The following is a 21,750-nucleotide window of genomic DNA, read 5'->3' as shown; positions in this document are numbered from 1 at the left end:
GAGATTGTAATTGTGAAGTAAATGTTTTTATTGGGATTGTTGCTAATAATTTTATAAATTTGTATGTCAGATAATAATCTAGTCTATTATTTCATATAATATTCTCTGTCCATGATTACAACTCGCCCGCCCTTGTCAGCTTCCTTGATCACAATATCTTCCCTTTTGTTAAGGGATTCAAACATTTAAAACTCTTTTGTCGTGAGATTATAATATTTGGTACGATTATAGATCTATTCTATATCTATCAGCCTCTTATCACATGCTTTTTTTTATTATTTTGCGATGTGGGGGTTTGCGCTTTAGGTGTTTGTTAATACTTCATGCAGGAGGTTATTTTTTTTTATATACTTCGTGCAGGCGGTTACGTGTTTTTATTGATTTCTTGCGGGCCGTTACATGTTTTTTATTTATTTTGTGCGGTTGCATTTTTTTTTTTTAAGGATTCGGGTTTGCCTACGCTGCATCCAGGTGGATTCTTGTGGCTGCGCGCACAGCCAACATTCTTTTGGCTGCCTCGCGCAGCCAACATGGCAACTGGCAACACCGACAGACGTGTTACAAACGTGATTATAGTATAGATGTATAGGTATATACAGATATATATAGGGTTGTCTATTTAAAAATGCATAGAACATTTTCATCTATGTGAAGAACATTGGAATGTAAAATATATACACTACATTCACACAAAAATCACAAAAAAAGATATTGCAGAACTAGAAAAAGTTCAGAGAAGGGCCACAGAGCTAAAATAAGGGAATTGGACAATTTAAGCTATGAGGAGAGTCTAGTCAAACTGGGTCTATTTTCTTTAGAAAAAAGGCGCTTAAGAGGTGACATGATTACTTTATATAAATATATTCAAGGACCATATACAGAGATGGTAGAAGCTCTGTTTATTCCAAGAAAATTGTTTGTGACCAGAGGTCACAATTTAAAGTTGGAGGAAAGAAGATTTAATCTCTTGCAATTAAAACGTTTTTTTCACTGTAAGATCAATAAAATTGTGGAACTCATTACCAAAGGAGGTAGTGAATGCCAATACGCTAGATACATTTAAAAAGTGTTTGGATACATTTCTGTCTATAAACAAAATTCATGGATATGATTGCTAGTATTAAATGGGTCACCTTTTAGTGGGATTATTTAAGCTTAACTGGAGCTTTTTGTATATATTTTAGATTTGTTTAGGTTAAACTCGATGAACTTCGGTCTTTTTTCAACCTCAACTACTATGTTACTATGTAACTATGTTACATTATAAAATATTGTAATTAAATAAAAACTTATTTATCATGTTTTCAGGTATTTGAGTGGAAAGTGATCCAGTATATAAATACATATGCATATATGTGTTTATATGTTTATATATGTATGTACATATATAAACACTTAAATACACATGTATACACATATATACATATGTATATATACTTACATTCACATATTTAGACATGTATATGTATGTATATATACATTATAGCCCTTTCCATTCAAATACCTTGTCATTTACCATATACCTTTTAATACTTCTAACTTTTTTTTCTATCTATGAATAATATTAATTAGATAGTGTATATATGAGTGTAACACTTTATTTTAATTTATTTATGTTGCGTTTGGTGCAACTTTAATTTAGGCCCCAACCCTTTACCCGAGGACTTTTAATAGTTATAACATATATATATGAGAGAGTTAATTTATCGGTCAAACCCGCTCAAAGATACAACCTGGGTTAATAATCAGGTAGAGAAACCTCAGGCATAATCATAAAATGTCTGAGGGTACACAGGGGGAATCAGTCTTTTTACTATCAATTCTTTTTCCTTATACAGATATATATATATATATATATATATATATATATATATGTTATAACTATTAAAAGTCCTCGGGTAAAGGGTTGGGGCCTAAATTAAAGTTGCACCAAACGCAACATAAATACATTAAAATAAAGTGTTACACTCATATATACACTATCTAATTAGTATTATTCATAGATAGAAAAAAAGTATACTATATATATATATATATATATATATATATCTAAATAGATAGATAGATAAATAAATAGATATGATTAATGTTTGTTAGTGTAGATATGAGTGTAACAAACACTTCATTTTAATTTATTTATGTTGTGTTTAGTACAACTTTAATTTAAATCCTAAACTTTTACACAAAGACTACAGTCACGGTAAACCGACAAGCACAAATTTATTTTGAGCTTGTGTGGATATATCTATCTATCTATATATATATATACATAAACACATAAATACACATGTATACACATATGTATGTATACTATGTACAGTATATATACATTATAGCCCTTTCCAATCAAATACCTTGTAGTATACTATATAACTTTTAATACTTATAACTTTTTTTAATATAAATTCATATGAATATTTTTTATTAGATAGTGTATATATGAGTGTAACTTTATTTTAATGTATTTATGTTGTGTTTAGCGCAACTTTAATTTAAGCCCTAAACCCTTTACGGAAGTACTTTAGTTGCAATAAACCGACAAGCGCAAATTTATAAACTTATATAAACACATAAAAGGACATGTATACACATATATGCATTATGTATATATACATACATACATACACATATTTAGACATGTATATGTATTTATATATATATATATATATATATATATATATACACATTATAGACTTTTCCATTCAAACACCTTGTCATATACCATATACCTTTTAATAACTTTTTTTATATTTATATGATTATTTTTTGTTAGGTAGTGTATATATCAGTATAACACTTTATTGTAATGTATTTATATTGTTTTTAGTGCAACTTTATTTTAGTAAACATGGTTATTTTACCTTACCTGCTCTCATCCAAGGTTATCCAGAAATTCTGTACTGTTGGGGAGGCCTGAGGACAAGTTTGAAAACCAGTGCTATATACCTTTTAATACTTAACCTTTTTTTATATATTTATATGATTATTTTTTATTAGGTAGTGTATATATGAGTGTAAGGGGACGATTTATCAAAGGCGAATGTACAATCAGGTTTATTGATACCCTCTTCTAGCGGCCAATTGGCTGCGAATCTGCAGGGGGTGGCTTTGCACAAGCAGTTCACCAGAACTGCTTGTGCAATGTTAAATGCCGACAGCGAATGCTGTCGGCATTCAGCGATGTCTGCCGGACATGATCCGCTAAGTGGATCAAGTCAGACAGACATTTGATAAATCGACCCCTAACACTTTATTTTAATGTATTTATGTTGTGTTTACTTTACACTTGTAATATGCACGCAAGTTAGCATGGGCGCGTCATTTCAATATATTGCACGTGCTAACGTTAGCGCATTACTTGTAATCTAGTCCAATGTCTACAACATCATGCTAGATTAAAACTCAAATTATAAAGTCAAAAAGAATAAAAATAATAAACTTACTATTTACTGTACAAAACAAAAACCGTAAGGAAGACTGATATCCTCCAACACAGGAGTGCTGGAAAAAATCCATGTTTGTCTTTATGTTCCCTTTTTAGTCACATTTTGCTAATAATAATGGGTTTCATCTACATCCAACTGACATTTTCATTCAGAAGAGTCAAGAGAAGAGTATTTTTGGTGGTGTGTAAAGTACCCTATCATGAAAAGAACTGTGGATCTAAAGTAGATTCTTATCCATCGGTAGATCATCTGTAGACATTTCTTAGATAACAAATAAATCAGTAGATGGTTAAATTATTTCCTGGTTTTATCTCAGCCACTAGTGTGATATGATGTGTTATGGTATTTTCTATAACTGTAGTCTGTATCATAAGTTTGGCTTTGAGTAAAAATAGTTGAACTGATGATCCATTAAAAAAGATGTATAATTTCAAGTAGCTTTAGGATTGATAATTCCTTAGATAAATTACATATTATATGCCACAGTACATCTTGTCTCATTACAAAACTAAAAAACATTTTTTTTTTAAGTTTCTGAATGGATCACTTAAAAATGAGAAGTCATTAGCCACCAATCAGCAAGTGCTACCCAGGATACTGAACCAAAAATGGGCAGGCTCCTAAGCTTAAAGTCTTACTCTTTCAAATAAAAATACCAAGAGAATGAAGAACAATTGATAATAGGAGTAAATTAGAAAGTTGCTTAAAAGTGCATGCTCTAGCTGAAGTATGAAAGAAAAAATTGGGTTTCATATCCCTTTAAGTATTTTTATTTTTTAATTATTTGTATTATTTGAAATGTGTTTAGTAACCGTGCAAGTGATAAACATTTTCACATTTGGCAAATTATGTGGAAAGGTAGAACAGTGCTAATAAAAGTGATAATTGATGGTTCAACAATCTATTTTATATATTGTGCAAAAGTAATCCAGAATGATTTATTATATAACCTTTAACCATTGTGAATTATGTTACTTCCTTTTTGCTCTGGTTAATTTATATCAGATTCCAGATTAGTAATAAATATTTTGTTATAATTACAAATCTGAGCTCAAGCATTGTCATACATATTTTATGATGTTCTAATTAGTGCTGTTTTGGATTTCAGCAGGTACAAATGAAGAACAGTCTACTCAAAAGGCAGGCTTATCCTCGAAAGATATTCCCAAGGGTAGCAGTAGGACGCTCCTGCAAGTGTGTAGCAGCACAACCGTGCCCCGCAGGAGTTTGCTTCCAGCACCGAAATCAACCACATCACCTGCTGGTAAGCAATTCTATCCTAACAAACAAGTCTGCTATAGCTTGCCATCTGTATTATTCCATCAGGTCCAAAAGTAATCTCTCATTATGTTAAAGTCCTGTTTTTATTCTCCTTAAATAGTAAAATAAACATACTCTTAAATAACCCCATGGACTTGTTCATATATTTACTACCTAAAATGTAGAGGTAATAAGACCAAACATGTTGATACATTTATGTTGAAATGTAAGCAGAAAACAGTTTGTATTGTATTTTTCTGAATTTCAGCAGATAATTATTTATTTATGTTTTTCACATGTATTGTGGATGTGTTATATCAGCATGTGTCTTATTTAATTTAATATTGTTAATTTTTTGTGAAATATATTAAGTAGATATATTTTTTATTGTTTATGTGTTTATGTAGTTCAAAATAAAAAATGTAAAATATATGTAAAGGGATTTTAAAGGGATTTTAAAAGAAAATGCTCTGATATGCTATAGCACTTTAATATTGCACTATTGTTTATATACAATATATATATATATATATATATATATATATATATATAGTGGGGCAAAAAAGTATTTAGTCAGCCACCAATTGTGCAAGTTCTCCCACTTAAGAAGATGAGAGAGGCCTGTAATTTTCATAATAGGTATACCTCAACTATGAGAGACAAAATATGGAAACAAATCCAGACAATCACATTGTCTGATTTGGAAAGAATTTATTTGCATATTATGGTGGAAAATAAGTATTTGGTCACCTACAAACAAGCACGATTTCTGGCTCTCACAGACCTGTATCTTCTTTTTCTCCAACATTGGTGTGTCCGGTCCACGGCGTCATCCATTACTTGTGGGAAATGTTCTCCCCTGCAGGGAAAGGCAAGGAGAGCACACAGCAAGAGCTGTCCATATAGCTCCCCCTCTGGCTCCGCCCCCCAGTTATTCTCCTTGCCGCTCTGAACAAGTAGCATCTACCACGGGGATGGCGAGGAGTTTGTGGTGTTAGTTGTAGTTTTTTATTCTTCTATCAAGAGTTTGTTATTTTAAAATAGTGCTGGCTTGTACTATTTACTCTATAACAGAAAAGTGATGAAGATTTCTGTTTAAGAGGGCTATGATTTTAGCACAAGTAACTAAAATCCATTACTGTTACCACGCAGGACTGTTGAAACAAGAGAACTTCAGTTGGGGGTAACAGTTTGCAGACTCATCTGCTTCAGGTATGACTAGTCTCCTTCTAACAACACAGGCTAATGCTAGATGACAGTCATTTTTCCCCTCAGGGGAAACGGTAAGCCATTTTTCTTTCACCTCAGCAAAAAAGATAACAGGCTTCCCCTTTTTGTTTTTTATGCTGGTAGACACTGTTAGGGGCTAAATCGATTGGTTTTTATTACAATATTATACCATTTGAAATATTTTATAAGCTCACATACACTTGGGAACGTTTTTTATTGAACTGGCTTGTTTTAGACACCTAAATCTAGTCAGGAAGGCCCCTTCACTCTAGTGTGCTGAGGGAGGAAGCCTCATTTTGGCACTTCAGCTGCGCAGTTGAATTTCAAGGCAGTGCATACAGATTCATGTGAGAGGGTCCTGTGGCTCAGAAAGTGACTCCAAAAGGCTTTTTTCTGTGAATGGTGACCCCTAAGGAAGGTAAAAAGCTGCAGCAAGGCTGTAGCTGGGATTGTGGTGTATAAAAACGGTTAAATCCAACAATTAGCTCCGTTTTAAGAGCTAGAGTCTCCATATTTGCTGTGCAATACTTTCTAAGCATTAAGACACTGGGGTCCAAATTTCAGAAAAATCGGATATTGCCTTCATAGTTTTTTGAACATTCAGAAATAAATGTGTCATTTTATTATTTAAAGAGACAGCAACGTTTTTGTTTAAAATCGTTTTTATTGCATTGTTTGCCTGCCTGAATCTGTTTAACATGTCTGTTCCATCAGATAACCTATGTTCTGTGTGTATAGAGACAAATGTGGTTCCCCCTTCGAGTGTTTGTGATAATTGCGCCATAGCGTCCAAACAAAATCAGGACAGCTCTGTTATTATTCATAATGTTGCCCAAGATGATTTATCTAATGAAGGTAGTGGGGATAGCTCTACATCCTCTCCTTCTGTGTCTACACCAGCTTTGTCCGCGCAGGCGACACCTAGCGCGCCAGTGCTTATTTCTATGCAACAATTATCAGCAGTAGTGGATAATTCTATAGCAAATATTTTATCCAAACTGCCAGCTTTTCAGAGAAAGCGTGATTGTTCAGTTTTAAATACAGATAAAAAGGATGAACAATCAGACGCTGACGATGCCTTATCTATTTTACCCTCACATCAATCGGAATTGGCTGTGAGGGAAGGGCTGTCTGAGGGTGAAATTTCAGACTCAGGAAAAATTTCTCAACAGGCAGAACCTGATCTAGTGGCATTTAAGTTTAAGCTAGAACATCTCCGCACTTTGCTTAAGGAGGTATTAGCTACTCTGGATGACTGTGATTCCATGGTAGTACCAGAGAAGTTGTGCAAATTGGACAAATTTTTAGAGGTCCCAATGCACGACGACGCTTTTCCAATACCTAAGAGGGTAGCGAACATAGTGGAAAAGGAGTGGGAGAAGCCAGGTGTACCCTTTGCCCCACCTCCTATATTTAAGAAAATGTTTCCCATAGTAGACCCTAGAAGGGACGCATGGCAAATGGTCCCGAAGGTTGAGGGAGCTGTTTCAACACTAGCGAAGCGCACAACTATTCCTATAGAGGACAGCTGCGCTTTCAAAGATCCTATGGATAAAAAATTGGAAGGATTGCTTAAAAAGATTTTTGTTCAGCAAGGGTTCATCTTTCAACCAGCTACGTATGTTATTACTGTCACTTCAGCGGCGTCCTTTTGGTTCGAAGAACTAGAAAGGTTGCTCCAGAAAGAGACTTCCTATGAAGAAGTCATGGACAGAATTCACGCATTAAAGTTAGCTAATTCCTTTATATTGGATGCCGCCTTTCAAATAACGAACTTGGCGGCGAAAAACTCAGGTTTTGCTATAGTAGCGCGGAGGGCGCTTTGGCTAAAATCCTGGTCAGCAGATGTGTCGTCCAAGACTAAGTTACTGAATATTCCTTTCAAGGGTAATAACCTTTTTGGGCCGGAATTGAAGGAAATTATTTCAGACATCACTCGGGGTAAGGGCCATGCCCTCCCACAGGATAGGCCTTTTAAGGCTAAGGACAAGTCTAATTTTCGTTCCTTTCGCAATTTCAGGAACGGACCGGCTAATAACTCCACTGCCGCTAGACAAGAAGGTAACGCGGCCCAGCCCAAACCCGCTTGGAAGCCCATGCAAGGCTGGAACAAGGGTAAACAAACCAATAAACCTGCTGCTGCTACCAAGACAGCATGAAGGGGTAGCCCCCGATCCGGGACCGGATCTGGTAGGGGGCAGACTATCTCTCTTCGCTCAGGCTTGGGCAAGAGATGTTCTCGATCCCTGGGCACTAGAGATAGTTTCCAAGGGATACCTGTTAGAATTCAAGGGACTTCCTCCAAAGGGAAGGTTCCACCTGTCTCGCTTATCTTCAGACCAGATAAAGAAACAGGCATTCTTACATTGTGTAAGAGACCTATCAAAGATGGGAGTGATAAACCCAGTCCCCTCCGGGGAACAAGGTCAAGGGTTTTACTCAAACCTGTTTGTGGTTCCCAAAAAAGAGGGAACTTTCAGGCCAATTCTGGATTTAAAGATATTAAACAAGTTCCTCAGAGTTCCATCCTTCAAGATGGAAACCATTTGGACAATCTTACCAACAATCCAGCAGGGTCAATTTTTGACTACCGTGGATCTAAAGGATGCGTATCTGCATATCCCAATCCACAAATCTCATCATCAGTTCCTGAGGTTCGCCTTTCTGGACAAACATTACCAGTTTGTGGCTCTTCCATTCGGTTTAGCCACCGCTCCCAGAATTTTCACAAAGGTGCTAGGGTCCCTTCTAGCGGTCCTAAGATCGAGGGGCATCGCTGTAGCACCTTATCTAGACGACATCCTAATCCAAGCGTCGTCTCTTTCCAAAGCGAGGGCTCATACAGACATTGTGTTGGCTTTTCTCAGATCTCACGGGTGGAAGGTGAACATAGAAAAAAGTTCACTGTCACCGTCCACAAGGGTTCCTTTTCTGGGAACAATAATAGATTCTGTGGAAATGAAGATCTTTCTCACAGACGTCAGAAAGACAAAGCTTCTAAAAGCTTGTCGAGTTCTTCACTCTATTCCTCAACCCTCCATAGCTCAATGCATGGAAGTAATAGGACTAATGGTCGCAGCAATGGATGTGGTTCCTTTTGCTCGAATTCATCTAAGACCATTACAGCTGTGCATGCTCAATCAGTCGAATGGGGACTATACAGACTTGTCTCCCCAAATTCAAGTAGACCAGGTAACCAGGGACTCACTTCTCTGGTGGTTGACCCAGGATCACCTGTCTCAGGAAATGAGTTTCAGCAGACCGGAGTGGGTCATCGTCACGACCGACGCCAGCCTCTTGGGGTGGGGCGTGGTCTGGGACTCTCTGAAAGCTCAGGGCCTATGGTCGTGGGAAGAGTCGCTTCTCCCGATAAACATTTTGGAACTAAGAGCTATATTCAATGCGCTCCTGGCTTGGCCTCAGCTAGCGGAAGCCAGGTTCATAAGATTTCAGTCAGACAACATAACGACTGTTGCGTACATCAAACATCAGGGGGGAACAAAGAGTTCCCAAGCGATGAAGGAAGTAACCAAGATAATCCAATGGGCAGAGAATCACTCCTGCCATCTATCTGCTATTCACATCCCAGGAGTAGACAACTGGGAGGCGGACTATTTGAGTCGTCAGACTTTCCATCCGGGGGAGTGGGAACTCCATCCGGAGGTCTTTGCTCAGTTAACCCAATTATAGGGCATTCCAGACATGGATCTAATGGCGTCCCATCAGAACTTCAAGATTCCTTGCTACGGGTCCAGATCCAGGGATCCCAAGGTGACTCTAGTGGATGCATTAGTGGCGCCTTGGTCGTTCAACCTAGCATATGTGTTTCCACCATTTCCTCTCCTCCCCAGGCTCATAGCCAGGATCAAACAGGAGAAGGCCTCAGTGATTCTGATAGCTCCTGCGTGGCCACGCAGGACTTGGTATGCAGACCTGGTGAATATGTCATCGGCTCCACCATGGAAGCTACCTTTGAGACAGGACCTTCTAGTACAAGGTCCATTCGAACATCCCAATCTAGTTTCTCTGCAGCTGACTGCTTGGAAATTGAACGCTTGATTTTATCCAAGCGTGGGTTTTCAAATTCTGTGATTGATACTCTGGTCCAAGCCAGAAAACCTGTGACTAGAAAGATTTACCATAAAATATGGAAAAAATATATCTGTTGGTGTGAATCCAAAGGATTCTCCTGGAGTAAGATTAAAATTCCAAAGATTCTCTCCTTTCTCCAAGAAGGTTTGGATAAAGGATTGTCAGCTAGTTCTCTAAAAGGACAGATTTCTGCATTATCCGTCTTGTTGCACAAACGACTGGCAGCTTTGCCAGATGTACAAGCTTTTGTTCAGGCTTTGGTTAGAATCAAGCCTGTTTACAGACCCATGACTCCTCCTTGGAGTCTAAATTTAGTTCTTTCAGTTCTTTAAGGGGTTCCGTTTGAACCTTTACATTCCATAGATATTAAGTTACTATCTTGGAAAGTTCTGTTTTTGGTTGCTATTTCTTCTGCTAGAAGAGTTTCTGAATTATCTGCTTTGCAGTGTGATCCACCCTATCTGGTGTTCCATTCAGATAAGGTTGTTTTGCGTACTAAGCCTGGTTTTCTTCCAAAAGTTGTTTCCAACAAGAACATCAACCAGGAAAGAGTTGTTCCTTCTTTGTGTCCGAATCCAGTTTCAAAGAAGGAAAGTTTATTACACAATTTAGATGTTGTTCGTGCTTTAAAGTTCTATTTAGAAGCAACAAAAGATTTTAGACAAACCTCATCCTTGTTTGTTGTTTACTCTGGTAAGAGGAGAGGTCAAAACGCTACTGCTACCTCTCTCTCTTTCTGGCTGAAAAGCATTATCCGCTTGGCTTATGAGACTGCCGGATGGCAGCCTCCTGACCGTATCACAGCTCACTCTACTAGGGCTGTGGCTTCCACATGGGCCTACAAGAACGAGGCTTCTGTTGACCAGATATGTAAGGTAGCGACTTGGTCTTCTCTGCACACTTTTGCCAAATTCTACAAATTTGATACTTTCGCTTCTTCGGAGGCTATTTTTGGGAGAAAGGTTTTGCAAGCCGTGGTGCCTTCCGTTTAGGTAACCCGATTTGCTCCCTCCCTTCATCCGTGTCCTAAAGCTTTGGTATTGGTTCCCACAAGTAATGGATGACGCCATGGACCGGACACACCAATGTTGGAGAAAACTGAATTTATGCTTACCTGATAAATTACTTTCTCCAACGGTGTGTCCGGTCCACGGCCCGCCCTGGTTTTTTTTTTTTTTTTTTAATCAGGTTGAAAAATTTTTCTTTATACACTACAGTCACCACGGCACCCTATAGTTTCTCCTTTTTCTCCTAACCGTCGGTCGAATGACTGGGGGGCGGAGCCAGAGGGGGAGCTATATGGACAGCTCTTGCTGTGTGCTCTCCTTGCCTTTCCCTGTGGGGGAGAACATTTCCCACAAGTAATGGATGACGGTGTGGACCGGACACACCGTTGGAGAAAGTAATTTATCAGGTAAGCATAAATTCTGTTTTTAAGAGGCTCCTCTGTCCTCCACTCATTACCTGTATTAATGGCACCTGTTTGAACTTGTTATCAGTATAAAAGACACCTGTCCCCAACCTCAAACAGTCACACTCCAAACTCCACTATGGTGAAGACCAAAGAGCTGTCGAAGGACACCAGAAACAAAATTGTAGACCTGCACCAGGCTGGGAAGACTGAATCTGCAATAGGCAAGCAGCTTGGTGTGAAGAAATCAACTGTGTGAGCAATAATTAGAAAATGGAAGACATACAAGACCACTGATAATTTCCCTCGATGTTGGGCTCCACGCAAGATCTCACCCCGCGGGGGTCAACATGATTACAAGAACGGTGAGCAAACATCCCAGAACCACACGGGGGGACCTAGTGAATGACCTGCAGAGAGCTGGGACACACGTAACAAAGGCTACCATCAGTAACACACTACGCCACCAGGGACTCAGATCCTGCAGTGCCAGACGTGTCCCCCTGCTTAAGCCAGTACATGTCCGGGCCCGTCTGAAGTATGCTAGAGAGCATTTGGATGATCCAGAAGCGGATTGGGAGAATGTCATATGGTCAGATGAAACCAAAGTAGAACTGTTTGGTAGAAACACAACTCGTCGTGTTTGGAGGAGAGAGAATGCTGAGCTGCAACCAAAGAACACCATACCTACTGTGAAGCATGGGGGTGGCAACATCATGCTTTGGGGCTGTTTCTCTGCAAAGGGAACAGGATGACTGATCTGTGTACATGAAAGAATGAATTGGGCCATGTATCGTGAGATTTTGAGTGCAAACCTCCTTCCATCAGCAAGGGCATTGAAGATGAAACGTGGCTGGGTCTTTCAGCATGACAATGATCCCAAACACACATCCCGGGCAACGAAGAAGTGGTTTCGTAAGAAGCATTTCAAGGTCCTGGAGTGGCCTAGCCAGTCTCCAGATCTCAACCCCATAGAAAACCTTTGGAGGGAGTTGAAAGTCTGTGTTGCCCAGCGACAGCCCCAAAACATCACTGCTCTAGAGGAGATCTGCATGCAGGAATGGGCCAACATACCAGCAACAGTGTGTGACAACCTTGTGAAGACTTACAGAAAACGTTTGACCCCTGTCATTGCCAACAAAGGATATATAACAAAGTGTTGAGATGAACCTTTGATATTGACCAAATACTTATTTTTCACCATAATATGCAAATAAATTCTTTCCAAATCAGACAATGTGATTGTCTGGATTTGTTTCCACATTTTGTCTCTCATAGTTGAGGTATACCTATGATGAAAATTACAGGCCTCTCTCATCTTCTTAAGTGGGAGAACTTGCACAATTGTTGGCTGACTAAATACTTTTTTGCCCCACTCTATATATATATATATATATATATATATATATATATATATATATATATATATATATATATATATATAGGAAAAAAATAAGACCATTGCAAAATTATAAGTATGTGTTTGAGTAAAGTAAACATTTTTGTTTTATTCTATAAACTACTGACAACATTTCTCCAAAATTCCAAATAAAAATACTGTTGTCATTTAGAGCATTTAGGGCTAGATTACAAGTGGAGCATAAATTATTGATTCCGCAAAAGCGATATTTGTGCTCATTTTAGTAATAACAGCACACACCAATGTGCCGTTTTCTTTAGCTTAGTGCAGTTTTTTTGTATTTATAAAAATCCTACTTTTAATTAATTTTGTGAGTGCTAATTGCTACCATAAGCTCGCAGTAGCAATAACCAGCCATTTGTAATGGCTTGTTATTTCTAGCACGCCCGTAAATGGGCGAATTTGCTCGTTTGCAAGAGCACGATAAAGTGTTCCACTTGTAATCTACCCCTTATTTACAGAAAAAAAACAACTGGTCAAAATAACAAAACATAATGCAGTGTTTTCAGACCTCGAAAAATGCATATTCATTTTTAAACAACACAATACTAATGCTTAGCAAGAGTTCAGAAATCAATATTTGTTGGAATAACACTGATTTTCAATCATAGCTTTAATCTGTTTTGTTCTCCACCAGACTTTATGCCACTCCTGTCGCAAAAATTATTCAGCAGTACAGCTTTATTTGATGGTGTGTGACCATCCATCTCCCACTTGATCATATTCCAGAATTATTCAATGGGGTTCAGGTCTGGAGATTAGGCTAAGCATGGCAGGGTCTTGATCTGGTGGTCCTCCATCTACACCTTGATTTACCTGGCTGTGTAGCATGGAGTATTGTCCTGCTGGAAAACCAATCATCAGAGTTGGGGAACATTGTGAGAGCAGAATGAAGCAAGCTTTCTTCCAGGATAACCTTTACGTTGACTGATTTATGCGTTCTTCACAAAGATCAATCTGCCTGATTCCAGCCTTTCTGAAGCACCCCCAGATCATCACTGGTCCTCCTCCAGATTTCATAGTGGATGCGAGACACTGTGGCTTGTAGGCCTCTCACCCACTGTGAAATTTGGTGGAGGATTATTATTAAAACAATAACATGCATCTGGGAAATAAAGCAGTAAAAAAAATAAGTATAATATACCTGCTTCTCTGTATAATGATTTTGAGTATATACAGTTTATATATATATATATATATATATATATATATATATATATATATATATATATATATATACTATATAATATATAGTAAGCAGAAAAAAAGAGCACTCCACGGGACTTGTAAATTACAAACACACTTTACTGTGAACGTTTTCGGACACAACGTCCGTCCTCAGACTTCTCTGTTTTCCTGTGTGACATTAACCTATTGTAAAATGAATCCATCCTCATCACTGATTACCCTTATAAATGCTATATGTATCTTGACATGATGTGCATACTTCAATAGTCACATCAAGACACCAATGTCTACAAATGACCTGTTTTTATTTTTTATGTTAATATTTGATTCTAAGGCCTCTAGTTATTAAGGTCTGACGGACCTGATCCGACACTGCGGATCAGGTCCGCCAGACCTCGCTGAATACGGCGAGCAATACGCTCGCCGGATTGAGCATTGCACCAGCAGCTCACAAGAGCTGCTGGTGCAACGCCGCCCCCTGCAGACTCGCGGCCGATGGGCTGCCAGCAGGGGGTGTCAATCAACCCGATCGTACCTGATTGGGTTGATTTCCGGCGATGTCTGTCCGCCTGCTCAGAGCAGGCGGACAGGTTATAGAGCAGAGGTCTTTGTGACCGCTGCTTCATAACTGCTGTTACGGAGCTTGATAACTAGAGGCCTGTGTCACACTCACACTGTTTTGTTTATCACAAACAGTACAGATGTCTTCATATGCAGGTTTTAAAATGTGAACCCACTGTCATGCAGCATTGTATCTGCCTAGGAGACCATCAAATGAGATTACTCCTTTATGACCGGGTTTTATAGGGGATGTGCCTACATGCACGCTAAGTCCAAACATAGTAACAACAGTGCGTTTTAAACTGCTTGCGCCTCAAATCTGATGCCCAACGAGGGATGTAAACATTAGGGACCTTTAATCACAGAATTACAGTTTGAACAGCCTAAACAAGGGTAAAATCCCTTATTTGCTGTGATAAAACTTTGATTTTCACTTTTGTGGAAATTATTATTCAGTTGTCAGAGAGAAAGAGGGGAATATAATTAATGAAAGGGCATTTCATTATATTTTAACTTATTAACCCGACTGTTTAATCAAGTGCGCTAAACCTGACATGAATCATATTAATGTAATATATATTAATATTTCACATTCCAATGTTCTTCACATAGAAGAATATGTTCTATTTATTATTAAATGATGATTTTCTTGGTAAACTATATATATATATATAATATATTGGCACCCCTGTATTCCTGTTAGATAATGCACCACGTCGTCCAGAAAATTGTTGCAATTACAAATGTTTAGGCATTCTCATGTTTATGTATTTTGTTTGTAGTGGTATGACACAAAAAAAGTGGAGAAAAAAAAAAGCCAAATCTGACACATTTCACACAAAACTACAAAGATGGACTGGAAAAATTATTGGTATCTTCTCAAAATTGTAAGAAATAATTGCATTCCACGTTTGTGATGCTCCTGTAATTTCTAATTAAACTTACCTGTATCAATTAACAGGTGCTTATAATATAGAAATCACACCGGCAACCAGTTAAAATGGTGAAAAATGGACTCAACCTTTCTGTTGTGTGTCTCTTTGTGCCACACTGAGCATGGGGGAGAGAAAGAGCAGCAAATAATTGTCTGACAAGCTCAAGGTTACAAGTCTATTTCCAGAGATGCTATTGTTCCAGTGTCCACTGTGCGCAACATTGTCAAGAAGTTTACAGCCCATGGCACTGTAGCTAATCTCCCTGGACGTGGCCAAAAGAGAAAGATTGATCAAAGATTGCAACGTAGGATTGTTCGAATGGTGGATAAAGAACCTCAATCAACTTCCAGACAAGCTGACCTTCAGGCACAGGGTACAAATGTGTCAGCTCACACTATACATCGCCATCTGAATGAAAAGGAATGCTATGGTAGGAAACCCAGGAGGACCCCACTGCTGACACAGAAGCATAAAAAGCAAGATTGGAGTTTGACAAAACTTACCTGAGAAAGCCAAAATCCTTTTGGGAGAATATAATGAGGACAGACGAAACAAAATTTCAGCTTTTTGGTAAAGCCCATCATTCTACTGTTTTCCAAAAAAGAAATGAGGCTTTTAAAGTAAAGAATACAGTCAAACATGGTGGAGGTTCACTGATGTTTTGGGGTTGATTTGCTGCTTCAGGCACTGGATATCTTGACTGTGTGCATGGCATTATGAAATCTGAATACTACCAAAGAATTCTGTGGTGCAATGTAGGGCCCAGTGTCAGAAAGTTGGGTCTCTATCAGAGGTCATGGGTCTTACAGCAGGACAATGACGGAAAGCACACGTCAAAAAGCACCCGGAAATGGTTTAAGACAAAGCACTAGAGAATACTGAACTGGCCAGCAATGAGTCAAGATCTCAATCCCATAGAGTAACTGTGGAGAGATCTCAAAACAGTAGTTGGGAAAAGGAACCATTCCAATCTGAGAGACCTGGGGCAGTTGGCGAAAGAAGAGTTGTCCAAAATTCCTGTAGAGAGGTGTAAGAAACTCATTCATGGTTACAGGAAGCCATTGATTTCAGTTATTTTTTCCAAGGGGTGTGCTACCAAATATTACAATGAGGGTGCTAATAATTTTGTCCAGTCCATTTTTGTAGTTTTGTGTGGAATGTGTCAGATTTTGCTTTTTTTCTCCACTTTTTTGTGTCATACCAATACAAACAAAAGAAATAAACTTGAGAATGCCTAAACATTTGTAAATGCAACAATTTTCTGGGCGAAGTGGTGCATTATCTGACAGAAATGCAGGGGTGCCAATATTTTTGTCCATAACTGTATACGCCTGATGCACGTTAAATTTGATTGCGTTTAAGCAAACATGTTTACTTTCAACTCATAAAATACGCAAAAAGGAGCAAAATACACCATATGGTTTGAACATTACAGATAGCGCAACACTCGTAATCTAGCCCATTGTCATTTAAACCCTGCATTTACACTTGGTGAGTTCTAGATAGAGTAGGTAGAGCAAATACTCAAGGTAATATTTTATCAACATCTATGCTTCCCTCTATACCTAGAGAAATGTGGTTACAAAGTAGGAAAGGTACCTTTACAGGGACATGAAACCCACATTTTATTCTTTCTTGATTCAGATAGAGAATACAATTCTAAACTACTTTCTAATTTAATTCTATTATCTAATTTGCTTAATTCTCTTGGTATTCTTTGTTGAAGAAGCAGCAATGCTTTAAAGAAGCTAGTTAACACGTTGGGTGATCTGTAACATGAAAGAAAAAATTTGGGTTTCTCAGTTAGATGTGGGACTATTTAAAGCTAGGTAATATGTTTTATGCAAATTCCCACGGAAAACAATATAAAATGAGATATTTTGCTAGTTTTATAACAGCGCATGCAATTTACTTACTCACCTGAAGGGGTTGTCATTTGAAATATATTGATGAAACTAAAACAGCTCTGAGAGATAGGGAACAAGAAAATTAGAGGCGCTTGTATTATGAGTTGAAAGTAAACTGTTTTCGCTAGCGCTAACCCAACGTGCGTAAAAAAAAGCCAAACTTAGGATATTGCGCTTGCGATAATATATTCTTACTGATATTGTTACTTTTTTTTCTATCTTGAGTATTATGTTTATTGTATATTATTTATTTTTTTTTTCAATTGATTTTTGAATGAAATATATATTTCTCCAACATTGGTGTGTCCGGTCCACGGCGTCATCCTTACTTGTGGGAATATCTCTTCCCCAACAGGAAATGGCAAAGAGTCCATGCAAAGCTGTCCATATAGTCCCTCCTAGGCTCCGCCCACCCCAGTCATTCTCTTTGCCGTTGCACAGGCAACAATCTCCACGGAGATGGTTAAGAGTATGTGGTGTTTAGTTGTAGTTTTTTAATTCTACTATCAAGAGTTTGTTATTTTAAAATAGTGCTGGTATGTACTATTTACTCTGAAACAGAAAAAGATGAAGAGTTCTGTTTGTGAGAGGAAGATGATTTTAGCAGACAGTAACTAAAATCGTTTGCTGTTTCCACATAGGACTGTTGAGATGAAGTAACTTCAGTTGGGGGAAACAGTTAGCAGATTTTTCTGCTTAAGGTATGACTAGCCATATTTCTAACAAGACTGTGTAATTCTGGAAGGCTGTCATTTCCCCTCATGGGGACCGGTAAGCCATTTTCTTAGTCTCAAACAGAATAAAGGGCTTTTATGGGCAAAATCGATTGCTTTATTTGGGCATTTTATACATGTTTATGCTTGTAATTCACACTTATAAGCTTGGGGAACGTTTTTTAACGTCAGGCACTGTGTTAGACACCTTTCCAGTCAGGAAGGGCCTTCCCAGTTGTAGGCCGGGCCTCATTTTCGCGCCATTACTGCGCTGTTACTTTTGAGAGCAAGACATGCAGATGCATCAGTGAGGATCTGAAAGTAGTTGGAAAAGTTCCTAGAAGGCTTCACCTGGTATCGTATTCCCCCCTGGGTTTGGTAAAGTCGCAGCAAAGGCTGTAGCTGGGACTGTAGAGGGGTTAAAACTGTAACCGGCTCCGGTTTCTTTATTTTAAGGGTTAAAGCTCTGAAAATTGGTGTGCAATACTTTGAATGCTTTAAGACACTGTGGTGAAAATTTGATAAATTTTGAACAATTCCTTCATACTTTTTCACATATTCAGTAATAAAGTGTGCACTGTTTAAAATTTAAAGAGACAGTAACGGTTTTGTTTTAAAAGTTTAAGCCTGTTTAACATGTCTGCACCTTCAGATAAGCTATGTTCTATATGTTTGAAGATCAATGTGTGTCCCCCTTCAAAATTGTGTGATAATTGTGCCATAGCGTCCAAACAAAGTAAGGACAGTATTGCCACAGATAGTAAAGTTGCCCAAGATGATTCATCAGATGAAGGGAGTAGACATAGTTCTACATCTTCTCCTTCTGTGTCTACACCAGTTTTGCCCACGCAGGAGGCCCCTAGTACTTCTAGCGCGCCAATGCTTATTATTATGCAACAATTAACGGCAGTAATGGATAACTCCATAGCAAATATTTTATCCAAAATGCCTGCATATCAGAGAAAGCGTGATTGCTTTGTTTTAAACACTGTAGAGCAGGAGGGCGCTGATGATAATTGCTCTGTCATACCCTCACACCAATCTGAAGGGGTCATGAGGGAGGTTTTGTCGGATGGGGAAATTTCAGATTCAGGTAAAATTTCTCAACAGGCAGAACCTGATGTTGTGACATTTAAATTTAAATTAGAGCATCTCCGCGCACTGCTTAAGGAGGTGTTATCTACTCTGGATGATTGTGACAACCTGGTCATTCCAGAAAAATTATGCAAGATGGACAAGTTCCTAGAGGTTCCGGTGCACCCTGACGCTTTTCCTATACCCAAGCGGGTGGCGGATATAGTGAATAAGGAGTGGGGGAAGCCCGGCATACCTTTTGTCCCCCCTCCTATATTTAAAAAATTATTTCCTATGGTCGACCCCAGAAAGGACTTATGGCAGACAGTCCCTAAGGTCGAGGGGGCAGTTTCTACGTTAAACAAGCGCACTACTATTCCTATCGAGGATAATTGTGCTTTCAAAGATCCTATGGATAAAAAATTGGAGGGTTTGCTTAAAAAGATTTTTGTACAGCAAGGTTACCTCCTGCAACCCATTTTGTGCATTGTTCCTGTCACTACAGCAGCGTGGTTCTGGTTCGAGGAACTAGAAAAGTCGCTCAGTAGAGAGACTCCGTATGAGGAGGTTATGGACAGAGTTCACGCACTCAAGTTGGCTAATTCTTTTATTTTAGATGCCACTTTGCAACTAGCTAGATTAGCGGCGAAAAATTCAGGGTTTGCAATTGTGGCGCGCAGAGCGCTTTGGCTAAAGTCTTGGTCAGCGGATGTATCTTCCAAGACAAAATTGCTTAATATCCCCTTCAAGGGTAAGACTCTCTTTGGGCCAGAATTGAAAGAGATTATTTCAGACATCACTGGGGGAAAGGGCCATGCCCTCCCACAAGATAGGCCTTTCAAAGCCAAGAATAAGTCTAATTTTCGTTCCTTTCGCAATTTCAGGAACGGACCGGCCTCTAACTCTGCATCCTCTAAACAAGAGGGTAATGCCTCTCAAACCAAACCAGCCTGGAAACCGGCGCAAGGCTGGAACAAGGGTAAGCAGGCCAAGAAGCCTGCTGCTACTAACAAAACAGCATGAAGGAGTAGCCCCCGATCCGGGACCGGATCTAGTAGGGGGCAGACTCTCTCTCTTTGCTCAGGCTTGGGCAAGAGATGTTCAGGATCCCTGGACACTAGAAATAGTTTCTCAGGGTTATCTTCTGGAATTCAAGGAACTACCCCCAAGGGGAAGGTTCCACATGTCTCACTTATCCTCAAACCAAATAAAGAGACAGGCATTCTTACATTGTGTAGAAGACCTGTTAAAGATGGGAGTGATACACCCAGTTCCAACGGCGGAACAAGGAATGGGATTTTACTCAAATCTGTTTGTAGTTCCCAAAAAAGAGGGAACTTTCAGACCAATTCTGGATTTAAAGATCCTAAACAAATTTCTCAGAGTACCATCGTTCAAAATGGAAACCATTCGAACAATTCTACCCACAATCCAGGAAGGTCAATTTATGACTACCGTGGATCTAAAGGATGCGTATCTACATATTCCTATCCACAAAGAACATCATCAGTTCCTAAGGTTCGCCTTTCTGGACAAACATTACCAGTTTGTGGCCCTCCCATTCGGGTTAGCCACTGCTCCAAGGATTTTCACAAAGGTACTCGGATCCCTTCTAGCGGTTCTAAGACCAAGGGGCATTGCAGTAGTACCGTACTTGGACGACATTCTAATACAAGCGTCGTATCTTTCAAAGGCAAAGGCTCACACAGACATCATTCTGGCCTTTCTCAGATCTCACGGATGGAAGGTGAACATAGAAAAAAGTTCCCTGTCTCCGTCGACAAGAGTTCCCTTCTTGGGAACAATAATAGATTCCTTAGAAATCAGAAGTCAGAAAGTCAAAACTTCTAAACGCTTGTCAAGTTCTTCATTCTATTCCTCGTCCTTCCGTAGCTCAGTGCATGGAAGTAGTAGGATTGATGGTTGCAGCAATGGACATAGTTCCTTTTGCGCGAATTCATCTAAGACCATTACAACTGTGCATGCTGAAACAGTGGAATGGGGACTATACAGACTTGTCTCCAGTGATTCAAGTAGATCAGAAGACCAGAGACTCACTCCGTTGGTGGCTAACCCTGGACCACCTGTCCCAGGGAATGAGCTTCCGCAGACCAGAGTGGGTCATCGTCACGACCGACGCCAGTCTAGTGGGCTGGGGCGCGGTCTGGGAATCCCTGAAAGCTCAGGGACTATGGTCTCGGGAAGAGTCTCTTCTCCCGATAAACATTCTGGAACTGAGAGCTATATTCAATGCTCTCAGGGCTTGGCCTCAACTAGCAAAGGCCAGATTCATAAGATTCCAATCAGACAACATGACGACTGTTGCTTATATCAATCATCAGGGGGGAACAAGGATTTCCTTGGCGATGAAAGAAGTGACCAAAATAATAAAATGGGCAGAGGATCACTCCTGCCACCTATCTGCGATCCACATCCCAGGTGTGGAAAACTGGGAGGCGGATTATCTGAGTCGTCAGACATTCCATCCGGAGGAGTGGGAACTCCACCCGGAG

The 21,750-nt window shown here is 39.1% G+C and overlaps 1 protein-coding gene across 1 annotated transcript in view; it reads left to right on the top strand.

Moving 5' to 3' along the window:
• Nucleotides 1–21,750, top strand: part of MTUS2 (microtubule associated scaffold protein 2) — a 754,499-nt gene that overhangs the window by 450,442 nt on the left and 282,307 nt on the right. The window contains exon 6 of the mRNA XM_053705569.1: nt 4,555–4,710. Within this exon, the coding sequence (XP_053561544.1) occupies nt 4,555–4,710 (156 nt within the window). The remainder of the gene's footprint in view (nt 1–4,554; nt 4,711–21,750) is intronic.

Source organism: Bombina bombina, chromosome 3, assembly GCF_027579735.1.
Source record: "Bombina bombina isolate aBomBom1 chromosome 3, aBomBom1.pri, whole genome shotgun sequence".
In the NCBI taxonomy this organism is placed as follows: domain Eukaryota; kingdom Metazoa; phylum Chordata; class Amphibia; order Anura; family Bombinatoridae; genus Bombina; species Bombina bombina.
This window is presented reverse-complemented; position numbering and strand designations above follow the sequence as displayed.